General features: G+C 41.1%; 1 protein-coding gene across 2 annotated transcripts in view; it reads right to left on the bottom strand.

The window, feature by feature from the left end:
* Positions 1-1280: 1280 nt before the first annotated feature.
* LRRC7 (leucine rich repeat containing 7) overlaps positions 1281-21096 on the bottom strand; it is a 176054-nt gene continuing 156238 nt past the window's right edge. For both annotated transcript variants that reach the window (XM_075037363.1, XM_075037364.1), the window contains exons 21-25: positions 16480-16599; positions 11188-11406; positions 9801-9893; positions 7069-7143; positions 1281-1707 (exon numbers count right to left, since the gene is read on the bottom strand). In XM_075037363.1, coding sequence (XP_074893464.1) covers positions 1600-1707; positions 7069-7143; positions 9801-9893; positions 11188-11406; positions 16480-16599 — 615 coding nt within the window. In that variant the 3' untranslated portion in view covers positions 1281-1599. The remainder of the gene's footprint in view (positions 1708-7068; positions 7144-9800; positions 9894-11187; positions 11407-16479; positions 16600-21096) is intronic.

Genomic DNA, 21096 nt, shown 5'->3' with positions numbered 1-21096 from the left:
AGGAACACTAGGTCCATATAGCAGACAGGGCATTATACATAACGGCAGTATTGTCTTTGAAGTTTAGTTTAATTTGAAGTATAATTACCTTGGCCAGTGTGCACGTGATGGGAAGAGAAGAAAGGTTTAAGACTTTCTAGAGACTCTTGAAAGCAGAAAAGTAAAATGTTCCCGGCCATGCCCTTGCACTATAGCTACGCTCCTGTCTGACTCGGGTTTTTCAGGGTGTTGCTAATCCCGGTGGAAAAGCTGGGAGTGAGCCTGGCCCTCCCACAGCAGGTTCCGGCTCTCCCTGCGGTCCCTTGCCATCGGTGTCATTCAGGTCAATGGAAACTGGATCCCCTGAAAGCATCTGGTGGGAGGTTTTCTTATGTTTTTCCATCTTGCTGTCAGTTATAAACACAACGGACACTTGCACTGCTGAACCAACAGCAGTTTGGCAAAGTTCTGTGCTGTCAGTATTCTCTGTTGGGAACAGCCCTGGGACTTTTACCTGACGGGTTTTCAAACTGCGCACTTCAGTGGGAAAGCTTTTCCCAGGCTCGCTCAGTGTTACTCGCTGCTCCCCCTGTGATGCACCGCATCTCAGATGAAATCTGCGCCCGTTCATTTTAAAGAGACTGTTACTCAAAGAAAGGACTGTATAAAGGTTAAAGCCTCACTGACAGTGAATATAGCAAGCAGGGGCTAGCGCAGCCTGGACCAGAGTAAAAACACAGAACAATGTAAGACTGGGGGAATGGGGAATGTAAGTAAAGGGCCTATAATTTGAAATTAAAAAGTTAAATAATATAATTAGCAGCAACAAAAAAAGTTTTACTGCCACCCATCACAAGCATCTTCCATTTACGGACCATACCTGTCTAAACTCGCTGTTCATCCATTTGGTGTGTTCACATGGAATCAACTAAACATGTCAAACAAAAGGAAGTTAACCAATTTTCATGTAGGTTATTTATATCTAGGTCCCAGAGTTGACAGTATAATTTATTAAGTATCTCACCCTGTATAGTGACATTTTTACTAATTAATATGGAGCCAGCTATACACACTGCATATGTACAGGTATTTTCATAAGGCATATAATATCTTTGCATTGAAAATAAATGAACATTATTAAATCTAATTTAATATATACTTTCTTTGAGGTGTTTATGAAAATATTTTTTCTCTATATTTTTGTATGTGACATGATAGAAATATTTCATGGGAAGTACAGGTTAATATATTTTATCTTTATAAAGGCATATACAACTTTGAGGCAGTGTTTCTGATGGACAGCAGAATTCCTAAAGAATTTGTATGTGCTTCTGTGTTTTGAAATCATATGAAATTGACTTTAAGAAGTAACTTGATTAAAAAAACGCACCAATGCACAGCCAGAGGCTGACAATTAAAACTAATACATAGCCACATGAACAATATATTTATATAGTTAATATATTTTTTTTCAAGATGATTGGTACTAACATATAGTATTATACATTTGGCACTACTGTTTGCCATTGGTCCAGCAATTGGCAAAAATTTGTTTCCTATGTATAAATCTGTTTGAACATTAGATCTGGCTAGACATATTTACTATTTATAAAAAAATATTTAGACAGTAAGCTCACGTTGAATAACTAGGTCTACTGTATTCTGGAAACTCTTCAGTAGTAATACAGCTTTCTCATGTTCCATATGTACAAAACTGTGTCCATTTGCCTGTAACACAAAAACAAGAAGAAGAGAAACCAAATGAGATTCTCTTTAGTGTCTTCATTTTGGGGGAGCAAAGGGATATATGAAAATTAAAACCAAGGCTAAGGTAAATAGTAGTCATATAATGATTTCCCGCAAACAGGAGTTTGACTGTACCACTGAGAGAACACATTTCTCTTCCTCCGTTGGACAGATACTGCACTCCCCTGCTTCAAGCAGGGGCTGGACTAGATGACCTCTGGGTCTGCTTTCCAACTTCAGTTATTCTGTGACTCTATGATATTCTGCATATTTTCTGACAAAACAGTAACTCTGGGATGTAAGAGTTTCACCTGCTGTGAAGCTCAAAGGAAGTTAATGCTGCCAGAATGCATGGCTGACTACAAAGGAGGCTCCGACTCTGATCAGATGCAGACATACTGCAGATACAAAGAGGGGAAAAAATTACTGAATACACCGTTCTGCTTTCGTGCTAATGAAATCTTTCTATAACTTGTCTGTTACAACGCTATTAAAAATAGTCACATTTTAAACATAATTTCTAAGAGTTTCCTGAGTGTGATCAATAAGCCAAAGCAGAAGATCCACCATTCCACAGAATGAAGCCAGCCCGTGAGGGTGACCAGGGACTGAACAAAGGTAACGCTCGCTCAGAGCCCTGCCCTCTCTAGCCATCCACAAACCCCTCAGGACTGCTCCCTAGGTGCCAGCTCGGGCCTCGGACTCCCGCGGCCCTGCTCCAGGGCTTGCACACAGCCAGGTGGGCGCTCGGCTGGTTCAAAGCTCCCCCTTCCCTCCCCAAAGCAGAAACCTCCACTGTCCTTTACCCGTGGAGCCCATTCCTGACCACGTCCGGGAAGGCGCGGGTGTACAGCTGGGACCGGTGCTAGGCAGTCGTCACAGAGGCTGCCGGGGCTGGGAAGGGAATCGAGGGGCCGGCTGCAGGGCTGTCCGTGGCAAAATCTGGTCTCTCTAGCTCACGGCAATTCTATAAACACGCTGCACTTCAACAAAATACATATACATGTGTATATATATATATATATATTTTTTAACTAACATTTAAAAATAGGTTAGTGAAGCCTTCACGCTTTGGTTAATGAAGTACCGCTGCTGTGAAATGACAGCCCCAGAGAAGAACTACCAGGCATCTCTTGCACATATCCAGACTGTTATACATGAGTATCTTCTCGGCCACAACAAAACCATACTACGCCACATTAAATATGGAAGACAGCCTTCAAGAGCCGCTCCTTACCAGCGGTCAGCATGGCCGAGGTATTGGACAAGCAGCCCAAAGGGGCTGCCAGAGCCCCCCAGGGTGCTCGGGTTGCCCCAGCTCACCCGGGCCTGCTGCTGGTCGTCTCCTCGCAGAAGATCCTCCCCCCCGGAGCAGGGGCTTGCAGAAAGGATGCCCCATGCTCTCTCGCTGTATTAAAGGATGCCCAGCCCAGAATGAGAACTCAAAGAAGTACTGCGCACACCTCTCTACTGAAACAGGGAGCCCATGAGCACGCTGGTGCTTTCTTGGCACTTAAAGGCTTCTGTTCAAAGGTATCAGCTGCTGCGAGCTTTAGTGCTGACAACTGCACAGGAACGCCAACAGGCTCATGCAGAAAAAGCTGCATGCAAGCAATAGTGAAAAGTAGCTCACTTGTATTCATGTAGTACTGTTTAGCTTAATACAGTAAAATACATTTGCACTGAGAAACAGGAATGCAAATTTCAGGCAGGAAAAGTTTCAAAAAGTCATTCACTTATGTGCCAAAATTAGGCAGCCATTTGGCATTCAGTATGAGGTCAGCTTGAACTCGGATGCAATTCAGAGGGAAACTGAAGAAGTATCAGATTATTCACCACACAGCTTACTGGGATCTGTACTGCTCATTCAGAAAAAAAAAAAAGAACCTGCAAACAAACCTGAGAGCAGGCCAGCTCTGCCCACTCCCCTTCTCATTTTCAAGCTGCGCAGTGAAGGGCACAGGAAAACGTTGTGCAAGTTCAGCTCTAGCTAGCAGAGAAACCTCTTTTCTACAGGAAAAGTTTCTCAGTGGAAGAGGGCTGTAGGAGATGCACATCCAAAAATACCTAAGCAGGCCACACCCAGAGGGATTTGTTATTTAACATATAAATAAATGATAATCAGACTCTACTTCTCTCATTCCTGCTGTGGTCTCACATTCCCCGCAAAATATGCTATGAAATTCACCTATATATTTACACATTGAGTTACTATTTAGTTCTAACTATTAGACAGAAAGAATGGGTTTTAGCTGAATCGTGGAGCCACCAAAACAAGGTTTCTTAGAACTGAAGGGCAGCCTTAAACATACAGTGGCAAAATTGTATGACATGGCTGACAGAGCTGCTCTCTCCTTGCTGACAGACTTAGCAGTGCCGTACAACTGCGTTCCTCCTTAGAAGTCATCTACTAAAACTGCTGCTAATTTTATAACAGAAAAATCATTCTTATCAAATAAATAACTGAAGAGCTTATGACAGAAAGGAAAGACAATAATTTTGCTCCCTGCAGGATCGCAGCAGGGCCGTGGGCTTCTGGACTTGTAAGGACCAGAATTTGTTCACTGCAGAAGACGAACACACACACACACACTCTCTTTTCTGTCAAAAACAGGCATCAGGCAAAACCATGTTTAAGAATGACAGTTTCTCTGGGAGCTGGGTAAGTCCACCCAGGGAATGTCAAGCCTTTTAATTTTTAAATCTTCCCTCCCACTTTTACGAAAACTGCTTGGGGAGATACATAAATGCACAACAGAAACATTACTGCTTCTCCTGAAAACATCCTGCTACGCAAATTCTTCCATGTAAATGTTTAAAAAATTTTCCCTTGGAGCCTTGGGCTGATAATATCTTCCTGTGCACCATCTTGAGTAAACTGGATTCCCCGCATGGGAGCACAAAAGGTGCACAGCCATGGAGGTGCTCCAGTCACAGCGACACAGCCAGTAACGCTGGGGGGAAAAGCGTCAGACAGACGTGACAGGAGGGAGAGTCTGCAGCACGAAGATTTAGATGATACTAAAAGCAGATCACGGGGCAGACAGCGTGAGGACAGAGTGGGCTAAGACTGAGGAGGCACAGGAAGATGCTTCCTCCCTCGGAGTCCCCGCAGAAGCTGGTGTCACAACCAGCACACGTGTGGAAGATGCCAAGCAGTGCAGATAGCTACAGATGCCAAAGAGGAGAGATGACGGGTGAAGAGGAACCTCCTCCTACACAGTAACTGGTGTTACAAAGCCCTTGTCTCTGGCAGGGGATCGTCTCACGACATAACTGCAAACAGGTGATGGTAACAGTGGAAAATGGGGGTGGAAGTCAAGTGTTGCCAATGAGAATTAATAATTTCAAGTTCTTACTGCCTAGGGAGCTGGATACTTTTAGCTAAAGGCACTGCTTATATTTGAGAAGTAAAATATCCTTCATCACAGTTATGTTTTTTCTCTGTTAATTCCTTCATGAGATTAATGACCGCCCTTTTACTTGCCACAATATAAATCAACACCTGGTAATAGGTATTATGCACGGGTAGAAGTAATTGCAAATAAAAGGAAAATGTTCTTGCCAGAGAATTTGAAATGATGTACTGACAGTGACAAATGAGAAACTCCGCAGAGACTGATCCACAACCCTACGAGAATGACTGAGAGTGCAAAGTCAAACAAACTTCATCAATGTAAGTGATGAATAAATCAGGAGAGTGAAATTTGCTACCCCCCAAAAAAAATGCAGCAGTACCTTAAATGTGATTATATAAATATATATAAATGCTCCTATACATGCTGAAACATGAGAAATCCCAGCTCCTGACGGCCTGTGCCCATCAGGAGGAATCATTTGAAATAACAATAGCTATAAAATAAATGCAGGTCAAAAGTGTACATCTTTGATGAAGACATTCTAGGTACACACACGCAGCAGACCTCTCCCTGCCCAGACCACTACAGCCCTCGCACGACTCCATTAACACTACTCCCACAGCATATGCCCACTGCTTGCCCCCGCAGGCAACCTTCTCACCTTATTTTGCTGTTACTTTTTAACATATTTTATTCCTAACTATTTTTATTTCTGTTACTAAGCTCAGCTTTCAATATAGCACCTTGATTATTCTAAGGTTCTCTAGCTAATTTTGTACTTCATTTAGCTTCACTATTTTCTTTATTTCACTGTTTTCTGAACACACTAGCAATTAAACCTGAGTTGCCTATCGTGGACTTCAGAGCTGGTAACTACTGCAGTGCCTGTGCTGGGTAGGAGGGGCAAGGGGGAACGGAGGAGCGAGGGAGGCTACCGAAGACATCTGAAACATCCTTGGTTTGCTGACTTCCTTCATATAACCGATTAAAACACAGTTAACCTCTTACCCTTGATCAGTGTGAATGGTTTTAAAAACTCTTATAAGCCTTTCAGACGACGCAAATGTCTCTCTCAAAAGTAATACTATTTGCTGCCAGTGGTAACACGTTTTCCAGGCTTAACAAAAAAAAGAGAAACAACCTTGCAGGATATGGTAGAAACCCCTTCTCTACAGGGACAGCCATTGTTTTCTGTGAATGAGCAATTTTTGAAAGGTATGTCCAGGAACAGCCTGTCTTTCTATGTAAAAAGTTCACTGGAATACAGAAAACATTTGTTGCATTAACAAAAAAGAAAACAAAAAGCTAAGATTTCTCTGTAAATTATGCAGATGCTTCCACAATCCAGTAGCGGATCCAGTAGTGGCTGTTTTTCATGCGAGTGCATTCAAAAATGATGAGGCAGCAAAAGAGAGGCATAAATATTGCCAGTTACCATTCTGTCAAAAAATGTGACTAGATAGATAGCTCCTTACACCAGTGTCACATCAGCTGCAAAGGTGACAGTTATAAACATGTCTTGCTTTGTCATATACTTATGCTTGTGAAACTGTCCGTAAAGCTCCTTTCTCCCTGCACCTTCTTGTGCTGTTAGTGTGGAAAAGCTGGATATGATGTAAGGATTATTTTTATTTTCATTTGCCAGGCCAAATGAAAGACAGCCCGGCTCCTTGCTGTGCTATGGTCCCTCTGCTCTCAGTGTGCTCCCTGGGTTTAATTCAGCTCCCCGCTTGCGGCAGAGGGGCTGTTGGACAGCACACCCCAGTGCCTCTTTTTCACATCCTCAGTTTGTCTTCAAATGGCTTTTTATTCCTTCCTTCTGAGACCAGCTTTCAAAAGTACTGCGAGTAACACTTTGTTATAGAACGATATTAAAGTACCATAACAACAAAACTAACAGTTAACTTGTCCTGAACACAGTATCATTGTACTTCAGAGATGCAAAGACTCAGTTCAGTTACAAAGCAGTTAAATCCATCCATACCTGGAGGATCTTATCGCCAGGCTGGAGCAGGCTGGATGCTGGTCCGTCAGGCTGAACCCTAGTAACAAAGATACCCTATAAGTCAGAAGTAACAGAGGTTAGGATGCTATCACCAAGAACTAGTTCCCAAAATACAGGTGTCTGCCTAACTGGTGGCTGGGGGCTTTATATACTCTGGAACAGTCTAAACACTAAAGTCTTTTTTTAATCTGTTTGTAATCAAACACTAGTATGGGTTTGTAGCAGCTCTCCGTGCCCTTCAGCTAGCTACTGCCTGATAGAAACATAATTGTGGGTCATTTGAAACTAAGATTCCACATCACAAAATAATGTCCAACATGAATAGGGCAAGAGTAACAGGGTTATCAGGAGGATAATTAAAATGGAGCAAGCATTAATTTATTAGAATAATGCGTACCATAATCTATACAGTAATCTTTGTTTACTTCCTCTAGGAAGAAAAAAAGTTTAAAAAAATTTCTAAAAAGCAGCCTTGATATTCAGCCCTTGAGATATTCAGCACAAAGGTCTGTAGGACTGTCACTTAATCCAGTGTCTGAGGAGTGAATGACTTTGAAAGGGGAAAAATTATTAAGTAATAAAGGATATTTTTAGATTTGTATTCAGAATTTCAGTAAAATATATTAATAAAACCCCAAATCAAAGATTGACTTCCTAGATGATGAACACATTTGAAATATTTCCCATACCACTCACGCAGCCCTGTACTTCTGTACCCTCGGTCTCACTTTCTCTGCTGTGCTTACCCTGCTGCCAAGGGTAAATACCTTTAAGCAGACTTTAGAACTGAGCATAGGCTAAATTTCAGCCATGCACATTGCTTCCAGAGACACCAGAGAAATTTCCTGCTTGGTATCATCATGCAAATCATGTGCGCCCTTAAGGGATTTTATAGCCTTCTGGAGCAAGGTACTGTCCAGTATTTCTGTCAACCCTATAAAAACTTGAGCTGCTCGGGAGCAGAGCGATGGGCAGCTTGTATGTCATCCATGTGCCATTAACTTGTGACACAAGTCTGCCATTCGAAATGACTGATCGCTCCTGTGCATTTTACTGCTTTTCCTGTCCTTTCATCACAGTACCAGCAGTGTGTCAGGGCAGAGGTATATCACTATGCAGAAGATTGCTCACTGCCATCCCCACTAATTTCATCTTATAGACAGAATAGTACCATATGTGTGACTTAAAACCATCACAAACGTCTGGTATGTATGACGAGAGACAGCATCACCCTTTTAATCGCTTCTGTGATATTTAAAACATGATAAATCTGATTTAACAGTGTGGGAAGCATTGCTTCAGAGTAATACCACATAAAAAAAAACTTTTAACTATTAATTCCTTCAGTTTAACCACCCTATCGCTCCCTTAGCACACAATTTTGCATTTCTGTTATTGGTAAAATTAAGTCTATCTACAGCTGTTATTGCACTGCAGGTATTACTGGTACAGACACATTCATAGTGGGGTATTGACTCTTCTTTAGTAATTTCACGCAAGTGATAAAACAGTGGAAGTATAGTTTAATTCTAACATCACACATGAAACTGTGGGAAAAAAGACCATGATGTTATAAACTGCAATCCTAGTGTGCAATCTCAAAGGACACCAAAAATAAGTAAGTTTTAAGGGATCGTTGTTAAAATGCCTGATAGTTTTGTACATTAAATGGACCTTTTCTTGAAGTTCAAAACAGGGATTATCAATGAGAAGATTGAAAGGAATTAAGATTGTTAGATTGGTATTTCCAAGCGTATTTTACATTTCCAATTAGCTTTCTGTTGTAATTCAGAGTGGTGGGGAAATTACTTTTTTAATTTGCATGCAGATCTCAAATTTTTGAGAAGAGATGAAAAGACAGTTTTAATTTCATCATTTGCCAAACATTGTCAATATTTATGGAAGTTATGACTGCCTCTTAAAACTGAATCCAGTATTATCAAAGAATGTAAACTATAAGAGTATGTTTAACAGAGAGGTACCCATAGTACTTGTTTTTCAACAAACTCCAGTCAGTTTTGCTGCACAGAACAGATAAATTCACAGGTCTAAGAGTCCATTTCCTAATCCTAAAGCCCTGTGTTTGTTGATAATAGCCAGCTGTTGTATTTTGACTAGGCTTCCTTTTACTGTAAAGAGATTTATCAACCTCTTAAATGTGTAATTCTCAGAATGAATACTGAGTCTCCCTGACCATCATGTACCATAATGGTGACATTTTTAATTCGCAGTATGGAACAGAAGACTGCTTGCCATGGCATTTGTAAGGCACCAATGTTCTCCAGACCAGTCTGCAGGCCAGGCTGATTTTATTTGATACAGCTGCTATAAACCCTGGCTTTTCAGCTACCTAGTGATGCTGTTACTGGTTTAGTATTCCCTCTAATGACTTTAGTTAAAGTTTAATCAGGACCTATATTGACTCTTAAAAGAAAAAAGTGAGAGAGATAGTTCTCCAGAAAACAATCTTAAAAATTATCTTATAAGTGGAATATAAGGCAGACACCCATGTGATTTCTGTTTTGATTCTCTCGTCTTCGTTAACGAGAAAAAAAAAAGCGAACAACACTCCCCTAACAAAAACAAGCCAAAGGGAAAAATTCTTTCAATTATCACAACAGAAGTGCTTAAAAATTTCACTGATGCTATCTATGTCTCCACTATATGGGACTCTAAAATAAGGACCATTTAGAGAGAAATTTGTAACTTACCTTATCAGAAGGTTTGAATGGATTTCCTTGTCCACTTATTCCACCACTGATACTAAAACCAAGGCCAGGATTCTTCTCTATCCTCACACAAAACTAGGTTAAAAAGAAAGGGCAAGATAAGTCAATGCCAACATTAAAGCCTATCTAAACAATGGCATCTTCTTCGCATATATCCCATTTCACCATTAACGAGACGAGTTGACCCTCTCAAAAGCTGTACTGCACAATACAGTAAAAGTCAGTAGAATACTGTTATAAACTGAAAGTATTTTCATGATTTTAGCATGCTGCAATGACACCATAATATTCACAGTGCAGTATGTATTTCGGCATATATTTTAAAGTTTTATTTTCAGGGAGGAAAAAAAACACCTTTAGACTTGTGAAAGAGCAGTTCACATTGGCCAAATTTTTCACTTAAACATTGGGATAAATCTGTCAGTGAAGCTTCATCTTGTGCGCTTTTATTTTGCCAGAAGGTGTCACACATGCAGCATCCCCAGGTGCTGTGCTTGGGACAAACCCAAGGAAGAAGTACTCTGAAGCTCAGAGATCTTCAGACCATTGTCAGCGTCAGCCTGCGCTGAGCACCGACGACTTTTCCAAGTGCCTCACTCCAGGAAATAGTGCTGAATCTTATCTTTTAGTCAGGATGACTCTAAATGGCATTGGGTAATTGAATATAAAAAAAAAATGACCTCAGTGTAGCTTAATGACTACTCATGGAGCCAGTCAGAGCATGTAGTCCAGCCACACAAGCAATTGCTTCTGAATCTCAATGCAATACTCAAGGACTTAATATAGGCAGCTGCTTGTGTGGATTGACCAACACTTTACACAAGAGAAAGGTTTACTAATGATTCTGAACCTTATTCTGCAAGTCAGGTGCCTCAAACAGTTATTGCAGTCATTAAGGCCAAATATAATGGGGATAGGACCACTTAATGAAGAAACTCATCAGCACCCATTTCATTAGACTGGAGGCACTGGAGCTACAGCTGGCCTTTCGTAGGGCTAAACCGGAGCAGCCCATAAAAACCTGAGAAGATCAGTGTCTTGCCAAATATGCTGCACTGTTAGCACTGAACCGGGTTACTGGGGAATTTGCAAATTAATTCGGTATGACCCCGTGATGTCAGCTCTGTTCAGGAACTTCAGTGCCAAATTGTGTTGCTTGGTCAGTCCAAGAAAAAACCGCTGTCAGTCCCTGGTGCTGGGGAAGAGGACAGACCTGCTCGCCCGCCTCCAGCTCAGCCGTGCCTCCCCTGTGCTGCCTGGCTCAGCTGCCCTCTGTTATTGCCCTAGGCTCCCTTTTCCAGCTGTATACAGGGCAGAAAAAAAATGAACGTTTTTGTCACAGTGTTATTCTATAGACATGCTTTCTCACCTGCTCCTGATAGGCATCCGTACTTCTCTGACCCTTGGTTTGGATTAAACACCGTCCTGTCTGAGGGGCTCGAGAGCTCTGCGAAGAGGGAATCTGAATAGGCAGTGGTGGCTGAAACTGCTGAATGGTGACTTTGTTCATGTTTCCTTCATACTGCTGCTCGCGGCTCCGATGCTGTAGGCTTTGTGATCCCATTAGAGTCTGGATATGGCTACCTGCCTGTGGGTAACGTAACCCGTTAGGCCAGAAATTCAGGAAGCTGAAAAGAAGCAATTATTACAACTTACAGAGTCAAGTAAAAGCAAACCTCTTAAATCATATCAGAGGTTTGCCTTTTGACCACAGTCGGGAAAAAACGTGATTAAAAGCAGCAAGGATATGCCCATTGCATTTAGTGACCCTAGGAGGTTTAAGGGAAATTAGCCATATACAGTATGTTTTATAAACAGAAAATATTTTTTTTCCTCATGTCATGATACATGCTTCTGCTCAGAATGTTTTGTGAACTGAAAACATTTAATAAATTGAAGTAGGGCGGATTATTCATCACAGCACACTCTGAAGATACTGGAATGTTTTTTTTCCTGAGGATAGAGTGGAATAAGATTTATAACACAAATACAGATAATGGCCACTATTGTGCACTGTGTATGGAAAGCATAATCAATTAAATTCTATGCCTTGTCCTAGGAACAGATGTGGCTTTTACAAAATGTAACTAATTATCAAATTTCTATGATAATATCTACTGATTTGAAGCTGTAATATTTTGTAAATATAAGTGAAATACTGTGTTTACATTGACTTGGCCTTTTGATATTTTCAGAAAAAAATGGATGACGGCTATCATGCTTCTACCCCCTCCATCCCCATTGCCTTTCACGTTTGCAGCTGTGATCTATCAGGTGAGGTTTGCTCTCTGTATGCTGTTCCTGACATGGTAAAGTTGCATGCTTACTTACTCTTTGATATACAGTCTCTTTTTAGGCACATGAATTTCATAAATATTTGATGCAAATCTTCACAATATAAATTGAGTTGAGACAATTTTATACTTTTCAAGTTTATAGGATTCAGATGTTGATTCTTACCAAATAATCACATGCAACTTAGCCATAAGGGAATGAGCAAAATTCATGCTCCGTTGTATAGTCAAATACTATTACCTCCTTGAAATATTACACCATTGCTACTGAGAATTTTCAGATTATATGCACCCATCAACCAGCACTATTATTTGAACAGCCTGAATGTGAAAGAGCATTAAGATTGCATGTCTCAATGTCTGCAAGTCTCTATGGACAAAACAGACCTACTTAAATGATGTTTCACATGAAGTTTACACCAGCCAAAGACACAATCATGTCTCGTCATGAAGATCTAATCCCCAGTACTACTGAACCTTTATGACCCTGGGTGGAAGAGTCCCCAATTGTGAGACTGTATTTTAGACAAGATTAAATTTAATACAGCGAAAGATCAAAACATTTCTTACCCATTGCCCAATCATCCAGCCTCAGAAGTTATAGCAGTCAGGGCATTGGAATTAATTGCTGGTTGCCATAGCAAAAATACATCTTATTGGATTTCCAAGATTTGTCTGCAGAACACATCATTAATACAGATGCAGTTGGAGCTACGCTTGTCACTGACACAGAATCCCAGCAAGACATGCAGTGACTCCAAGCAAAACTGATCTGCTCTGTCTTACTTTTTTGCTGACAGCATTTGAAGAAAGGGACTAGGTAGAATACATGTCTAACAGTTCTTCAATTTAGTACAGGAGGGATAGTCTCAACGTGAGTAATGACAGAGAAATCTCTTACTCCTTGTGCCCAAATCGTCAATCCCCAAACTCTTCTTAAAAACACAGCTCACCTGTGTACATGAAAGTGCTTAATAGACATTGACAAACTTACTCCAAGAATAGCCTGGTGAAGTCAGTCTGGACTGCGAACATCCCACTTTACAGGTCAGAGAGATCTTCAATTCAACCAAAATCAGAAGGGAAGGAAAATGCTTAAGACAGATTTCTTAGCTATTCGTTAACTCCCTAGCGGCAACAAACCATGCCCGCAGCGGATTGCTGAATCCGTCACCCTGCACCGTGGAGATGCAAGGTGAGCAGGTGACCGGGTGCTGCACGATTTTGTACTTCATGTTGCGTCATACCCAACACAAGAGGATCCCCAAAAAGCAGAATCTCATAAATTCTGCTGTTTGCCCCAGATATAATCCCATATCCACCACAGCAGTCCACAGCGGGTGTATTGTCTGCCTCAGAGGCAGATGTCTATTTCAAATACAGAAAAAATTGTGCTTCTTCACTGAAAAACCTCAAATCCTATTTATCAGGTTAAAAGACCTCTGTATTGAACAGCAGATGCTGGAAATGAAAGAGAAAGAGCCTCCAGCCTCTCATTTGTGACTAACAGAAATACTCCTAAGTCAGAAAGGGAGAGAAACGGTGACTCAGACACTTTTGTATGTCCCAGTTTTGAGGCAGCTGCCTTGCTCCAGTTCCATAGCATATGCTCCTGCACATCCACCCAGACCATTATAGCCCACGCAGGGATCTCCAAGAGTTTGCATGGCTTCAGCCTTCCTGTGGGCTGCTACAATCCTGCAGCAGAAGAGGCCAACTAACACAGTCCTACGCATCCCCAAACCTGTGTAGCTCATCCTCTTAGAGGGTTGTCACCCTGCGCCCAGGTTGGCCAGCTTGATGTCTGTTCATTTTCCATCTTCACTCTCAGTCTTCAACCTCTCTTTTCCATAACGAGTGATTTCCAAGTTCCCTTTTGGTGATTGCCCGCCACACGTCTACCCCTTCCCTTTTTACAGAGGAGCAGCGAACTCAGAATACAACTTTTTTGATCAGGCATGTAGCTGACTTCTGTCTTGTTGACATGATACAAGTAGTAATCTTCCAGGAAGAATAAATACTGTAGTCTTTTAACAAATCAGTGGATTATTCAGTTTGAAGATTAAAATATCCAGCTTTTCCATAAGAGAAATAGCCCATAAATTATGGGATGATCACATAAATGATCAAACTTGAAATAAAACTGGCATTTAATCTATATTCTGAACAGCAAAAAGGACACAACCACTCACCACCACCACCACCCCCCCCCAGTTATGTCGGGATTAGTGTGTAGTATTCCCACCCTACCTAACATACATAAATAGCCATCACTACATGTATAGTAGCCCTCTATGTGTGGATAATTTAGGAACACACATTATCATGTCTATATATGTACTACATCAGCCTGAGTACACAGTCCATCCATCTATAGTACATGCTCTTCCCCTTGGAAGAACAAGTCCTGACCCTTCTTCCAGTGATCTCCCAGGTACAGCTCTACCATGTAAAGGCTCTGCTCTGCAGGAGCCCATTCACACTAGTACTGTTATGTTAGTGGAAAAACAAAGCGTACACTACAATTTATATTTACATAGTTTAATTGTTTGTTATGTTGAACTTCAATTCTATAGCAGATTTTCTGAGTCAGACTTCAAATAATTGCTGTATTTTAATCCCCAGATGCTGGGAAACCAAGACACTCGAGGTCACTTTCAACAGAGAAGAGATTAGCATTGTTGTAACAGTACATTGCAAACCACCTCCTGAGGATGGTGGGTAAACAATTTTCAGAATTCTTTTTCTCAGTCCTGTTAATAGACTTTGAGGAGATCATATCACTACTTCTTGTGTATTCATGCTGTGCCTCTTGCTGGAGGTGGATAAGCTGCCTTTCTTGGAAATGTGAATTATTTATTCAGCAGAAAAAAATCTCTATTATGCAGACTGCTTCCCCAATTTCATTTGTATTCTTTACTTTATTTAACATCCACCACAGAAGTTAATTATTTTCAGCTCAGTGTCCAATATTTACAGTATAATTAAAGTAGCTGACAACGGATGTAACAATGGATTGCTCCACTGAGTTGAGCAGATTTCAGTACGGTTATGCAACATTTGTACTTACCACATCTGAGCAGCGAGATACTGAAATATTCAGAACAAAACAGAATCTGTAGTTTCTTATTACAGCAACACTGATGATGCACAAATGCAAGACATAGACTGTGTTAGATTGTGTGAATGGATAAACGCAGGTTCTATCCCAATATGCCAGTGAAGATAAGCAGTGACTCCTCTTAAATATCTTATCCTAGTTTCTTGCATATCAGAGCATAAAGAAAGCCTTCGAATATCTTGGCTGTCAGAGCCAACTCCATGAAACAATGTCAGGGCACCCTCCTCTTCACCCTCCTGTGCCTGGGAAGGAGTCTCTGGGCTGCTCTGGGTGCAGTGGTTTTCATTTCCCATCTTCAAGCAATCCTCTTCTACATGTGTATCTCTTGTCACCACTTTTGTATGAAGGCAAGGGCTATTGCTTCTGAAACTGTCTTGGATAAAAAGATGTGAAGCCGGTAGGGAGATATTTGCCTCATCAGAGCTGACAGTTAATTACGCTACAGAAGTTATTAGTGTGCATGTTATGACTTTCACGCCGGTTCTATTCATGCATAAGACTTTACTTCAGGAACGAGCAGGACTGATCTCCATATAGATAACAATCAATGTAATTATCACTGCTTAAATGTGTGGCTCCACCTTCTGAAGCTGATTGCAAACACAGTTTAGTCCGTCAAGATCCTCTACTCTCCAGCTTTATGATTAGAGCATATAAAAGTGGCAGTTTCTCAGTCGATGAGCAGAGCCAAGCTGGGGCCGGGAGAGAGCCGCCAGTGTTTTCATAGAAACAGGCCAGGTCCAAGCACTGGAATTTAATATCTACCGCCACAAGGTACTAGAAATTAGTACTCACTTTCTAGCGAGTTTATCAGCAAACGAAGCGTGCCTAGGATGTCTCTGCCAAAATGCCTGTGACTGTCCAGACACTGGGCTGGCCTCCACCTCAGCACATTTATTTTTTGTGGTGAACTGAAGAATGTAATTGAAGTAAAACATGTGAATGAAGACTTTTCAGGTTAAGAGGGAGCTGATGGCTGGCTGATACATGCAGGAATACACCTGCCAAGCCCACTGTGCCCAATTCACACGCTATAGATGTAACTACTAGCATCTGCATAAATAAACAACGGGTAGCAGGCATGAAAACACCATCCTTAGTTCATAATGATTATTGCTTTAAGCTTTGAAACAAAAACATGTGTTTCCCAAACCTGTCCTCATTAACCTGTTCTCCTCCTTCCAGTGATTCGCTGGGAAAAGACGACAACCACAGCTATGTCAGCAGCTTTGCTCGTGCTGCTTACCTTCTTTGTGACGGTGTCCGGCGGCACGTCCCGCCGCCCCAGCGGGTAGGGGTTCCACTGGCTGCTCACAGACATCTCCTCCTGCCCGTTGTCCAGAATGCTGCTCTGCTGCGACGGGGTCTGTTGCAGAAATGGTAGGGCAGCCTTTAGTCACTGTCACACCATGACAGAAAATCCTCTCTTCATATTTATTTCAGTAATCAACCCAGTTAAAGTGCAACACACTATTGCTAAAATGGAAATCCTTTTAAATTTCTATGGTATTTCATTAATGTGTAATCATATTGCTGTGGGACTCTCTGCAAGCAGCAGATCTTGAAAGATACATAAGAGAAATAATGAGAATAATGAATGATGAGAGAAAAGAGAAAATTAATTTAACGTAACTCATTCTTTTTGGAGAAACAAATTTTGGCAAAGTTCCATATTTAAACATGCAGTCTGTCATTAATCGTTTGAGTTAAAACTTTCTTACTGGTCATTCAAGCATCAAAAACTTTTCCATTAAGTATTTGCCACCAAGATAAATTATATGCTTATATTTTCTTCAGAAAATACTCCTTAATGGCAATACTGTCCCTGTGACTACTCTTGCCTCACGCTATGCTCTGTGCATCACTGTGTGTGGTGTGCTTCTCACAGACCTCTCCCTCAGCTGTGGCTGGTTTTGCTCTAAGTTAACAGGCTATCATATGTACAATATTAACCAGCAATTAAATGCTTTCCTGAATATGAATGGACATAACACACATTTAAAGTTTCCTAAATGAGCTTGATACTTTTGTTATTATTTTTCACTTTTCTCTCCTTCTATACCTGTTTCTTCTTTGTCACTTCCCCCGTGGTTATTTTACTCCTGTTTTCAGTACTTTTGAGGACGTGTACTTTTTCTGTCCCATCCTGATTTTCTGTTATCTGTTTCTGTATTTCTTTACCATAGCTGGAAGTTTTGCTAACGTGGGTATGGCTTTTTGTGTCAGACTTTCCAAAATGCTAACATTGTACTACCACTGACAGCACTTAGCATTATGTAGTGCTTATTCAGTTAACTGCTTATTCAGTTCTGATTAATGGTAATCCGCAAAGAAAAGAAAAAGTCCATTCTTCCCCTCTGTCATTCAAGCAGTTTCTTCTTCAGCTTAGATATTTAAAAAAATCATGAAACACTTCTTTAGATGACTGAAGAATAAATGAAACTGTTGCTTTGAAATATTAAAGCTGGTAACTGGTCAATTAAGAACTTTTGTTTATGCAAGCTTAAAAATCCTTTAAAAGTAAACAGAAGTAAATTGCAATTTAAATCGTACTCCTCAGAGGTTAAGTAAAAAAATTCAATCCTAATTATTTAAAATCAAAGAAAACTTTCATTGTAATGCTCTCATAGTTCAAGAAGTCTTCCGGAAAAATCAGGAAAGATGTGATTTTCCTTGTATTAAAAACCACCAGAAAAACATTTCCCCTGTTGAAACTACAAGACCTCCCTGTGGAGCTTTCTTTACACAGAGGAAAAATGGAAAAATGAGACCAACCTCAGGACTTTTTCCATAGGTTACCCCTCACAGCTCAACAGACACTGGTCCCAGTGCCTCACGCAGCAGCGCTGCTGCTCTCTCAGACAGCACACGACTCCTGAACGTTGGCAAATTTGGGCCCAGAGCTGTACACTGGCGTATGGACATGCACGAACCCGATGATATGGCTCGAAGGCCCTCACACGCAGGTGAAGCTTTGTGTCCGGACAGGGGTCCAGGACTGTGAGCAGCCTGCCTGAAAAGGCTGCCAGGGGTTAGCCCCTGCCCGAGGCTCCCCAGCCCAGGACGTGCCGAGCCCTGTTTGTCCGCAGATCAGAATTTGGGGCCCAGCCGGGGCCCAGGTAGGGCTCCTTGTGCCTGCGTAAACCCAGGAATCGGCCATTCTGCCCTGTTTGCTGCATGTCCCCACGTAACCCTCATCCAAACGGGGGGGTACATCATCTAAGACCAAGGCAGTAAACAGCTTCTAAAATGAAAAAGTACAATTGCAAAACTTTCTGCTCTGAGGAGTAGTAAAAAACAATGAAAAAGAAAGGCCATCACCTTTGTGATGTGAGTCACCCCTTCCAGAGTCACCCACAGACCGAGGTGCCCAAGGCTGTGCTGGAAATCTGCTCACCTCCCTGCGAGATGACTTTATAAAACATGCTAGGTGGCCTCACCATGCGGAGACAGAGGGGATTAGCGAGGCAGCTTCCTAAGGGAACTTCTGTTTTTCCTCCTATGTGATACATGTGAATATGCTGACTGTTCCTAAAGGGAGGCAGTACTGCACGCTTCTGAGAATGAAGTGCACCAAAACATAAACTTTTAAAAGAACTGCGAGATGGATGCCAAAAATTGAAAGCATTCTTCTGAAAAGTGTTCCTTTTGTCTCTGCAGACAATGCTGTGCCATTTTTATAAGCAAGTGACTATTCTGCAGAGGTGAGTTCGCACTCAAAATGGAAAAAGAAAAAATATAGAGGGTGCTTTCTCAGTAAACAGGAAAATTCTGCAATAACAGGTTTTTCTTTTCATTTTCTGCAGTAAAATGAATTTGTCTACTTGCAATACCATTCATTTACAGAGCTCGGACAGACTGCAAACAACCTACGTATCTATTAAGTCTAGGTAAAATGAAAAGCAACAGTTCAAACATTTTATACACGGAATAGAATCGTTGTAATAAACTTTCTCAAAATAAGTAATTGCTATACTTGATTTCCTGATCTTCCACTGGACAATTAGACCTCACTCATTACTCTCTTGAATCTAGGCCACAAGAAAGAAGAGGTAGAAGAGGTCAATATTAAGCTGCTGTGGCCTGGATTCATTAAGAAATGCAAACTCTTAGAACATGTGAAGGAATAAAATTAAACAATACTAAACATTCATATTATTTGTTCAACAATAATTTCTCACTGCTTTCCAAACAGTACAGTAAGAAAATACACCCCCTTCATGCAGTTCAGCATCACATTTTATATGGGTATGTAGCAATGAAATGCTGGTGAAATATAAAGCAGAATAATTCACATAAGACCACACCCCAAAACGTGTCATTCTAAACAGTTTCACGAATTTCCTCAGACATTGACGTATTAGTATCCATATTATCTACAGCCTAAAATTCTTAAAGTGATATATAATACCTTATTCCTAAAGGTGTGTAGAAAAATAGTACCATTATTTGGAGCTGATGTCAAATGGACTTCTTTCAAGGACTTGTAACAAGAATTAGTACATACCCAAGTAGACAAACAAATTCTTTGAAAGAAAAAAACAGTATGACCAACACTGGAAAGCTGTCTGTGTCCAAACACACACACATCTACGTTTAAGATTCGACCTAGATGTCATCAGCTGAACAACAGAGAAGCACACACTAACATTAGGACTCGTTTAAATCCAGGGACAGCTGAATGGGGGGTGTAAATGAAGTTAACAGCGTATGGAAAGTAAGTTACAGCAGGAGAAACCTGACAATGACCTGTGTGTGTGCGCGTGTGCACTGTTAACCTATCACAGCTTTGCTTGGAAATCCAGTGTACGATGCATATGCCTGTATTTGTAAGCTAAGCAGTGCTAAGACCTGTCCTCCGGCCAACCAGCACAATCTGGTCATGTTGCTGCCATTAAATTATCTTATTCTTCTAAACAGGCTTGGATCTAAACTCTTAAATCGGTCATTGGAACCCTCCTTTGGGAATTTCTGGCCAGTGCTGACTCTGGAGCCCTGGCCAGGGATTGCCCAGGAGGGTGCCAGCTGGCCTGGGCCAAACCATGCCTGAGGCCAGTCCAGCAATTAACAGTGCAGATGATCACATTTCAGCGCCTGGATCTGTGCTCTGTTACCCTTTAATTACTCACAGAGATGTTGCTAATTTGTACCAACAGCTACCGATGCTAATGCGGTAAGACACTTAACGATGCTCGTCACTTCTAGCACTGCAGTAGCCCCCTGTCATTACACACAATCCCACCAGTGCGACCGCTTTCAAGTATCTGCAACTGGCTGCTGCTGTGACTCCGGTGTGGCCATACGTGATGCAGAGTAAGGTCTCAGCATATTCTCTCTGATACTCTGAAAATACTTCAGCAATGTCCCTCCCTGGCTTGTCATATGTGCTTTTCCCATCAAACATTTGTTTGTATATAATTTTGTATGTATGTACTTATCAACAATATATCGTTAATAGCTGTAAAATAAAGAGTAAAAACTGAGAAAATTATTTTCTTTCTACAGGCATCACTCAACAAAAGTTTAAAATTAGTTTAGGTGTGGTAGGCATGTACTCAAAACTCATCAACTATTACAGCATACCCAATTAATGTTCCAATATTAAAGTCCCTGTCTCTTGGAGCCTATTTAAATGCATATCAAACATTTCTACATTAATTTTTCTAAGATCAGTCACAAACCAAAACACATTCTCCATTTCTGCGCACAGATTAAGTCATTGAGAAAATGATCACATCAGTCTGTAACACGAGAGCAGAAAGCAGTAATGACAGCCATGTGAGCTACTTAATCCAAAAAGCAAGATTATTGAGTAGGAAAACTGTATTTCTATCATCTTTGCTTTTTGGATTGTGTATCGTAT

Source organism: Buteo buteo, chromosome 10, assembly GCF_964188355.1.
Source record: "Buteo buteo chromosome 10, bButBut1.hap1.1, whole genome shotgun sequence".
Classification (NCBI taxonomy): Eukaryota; Metazoa; Chordata; class Aves; order Accipitriformes; family Accipitridae; genus Buteo; species Buteo buteo.
Note: the sequence above shows the minus strand (reverse complement) of the source record. Positions and strands in the feature narration are given on the sequence as shown.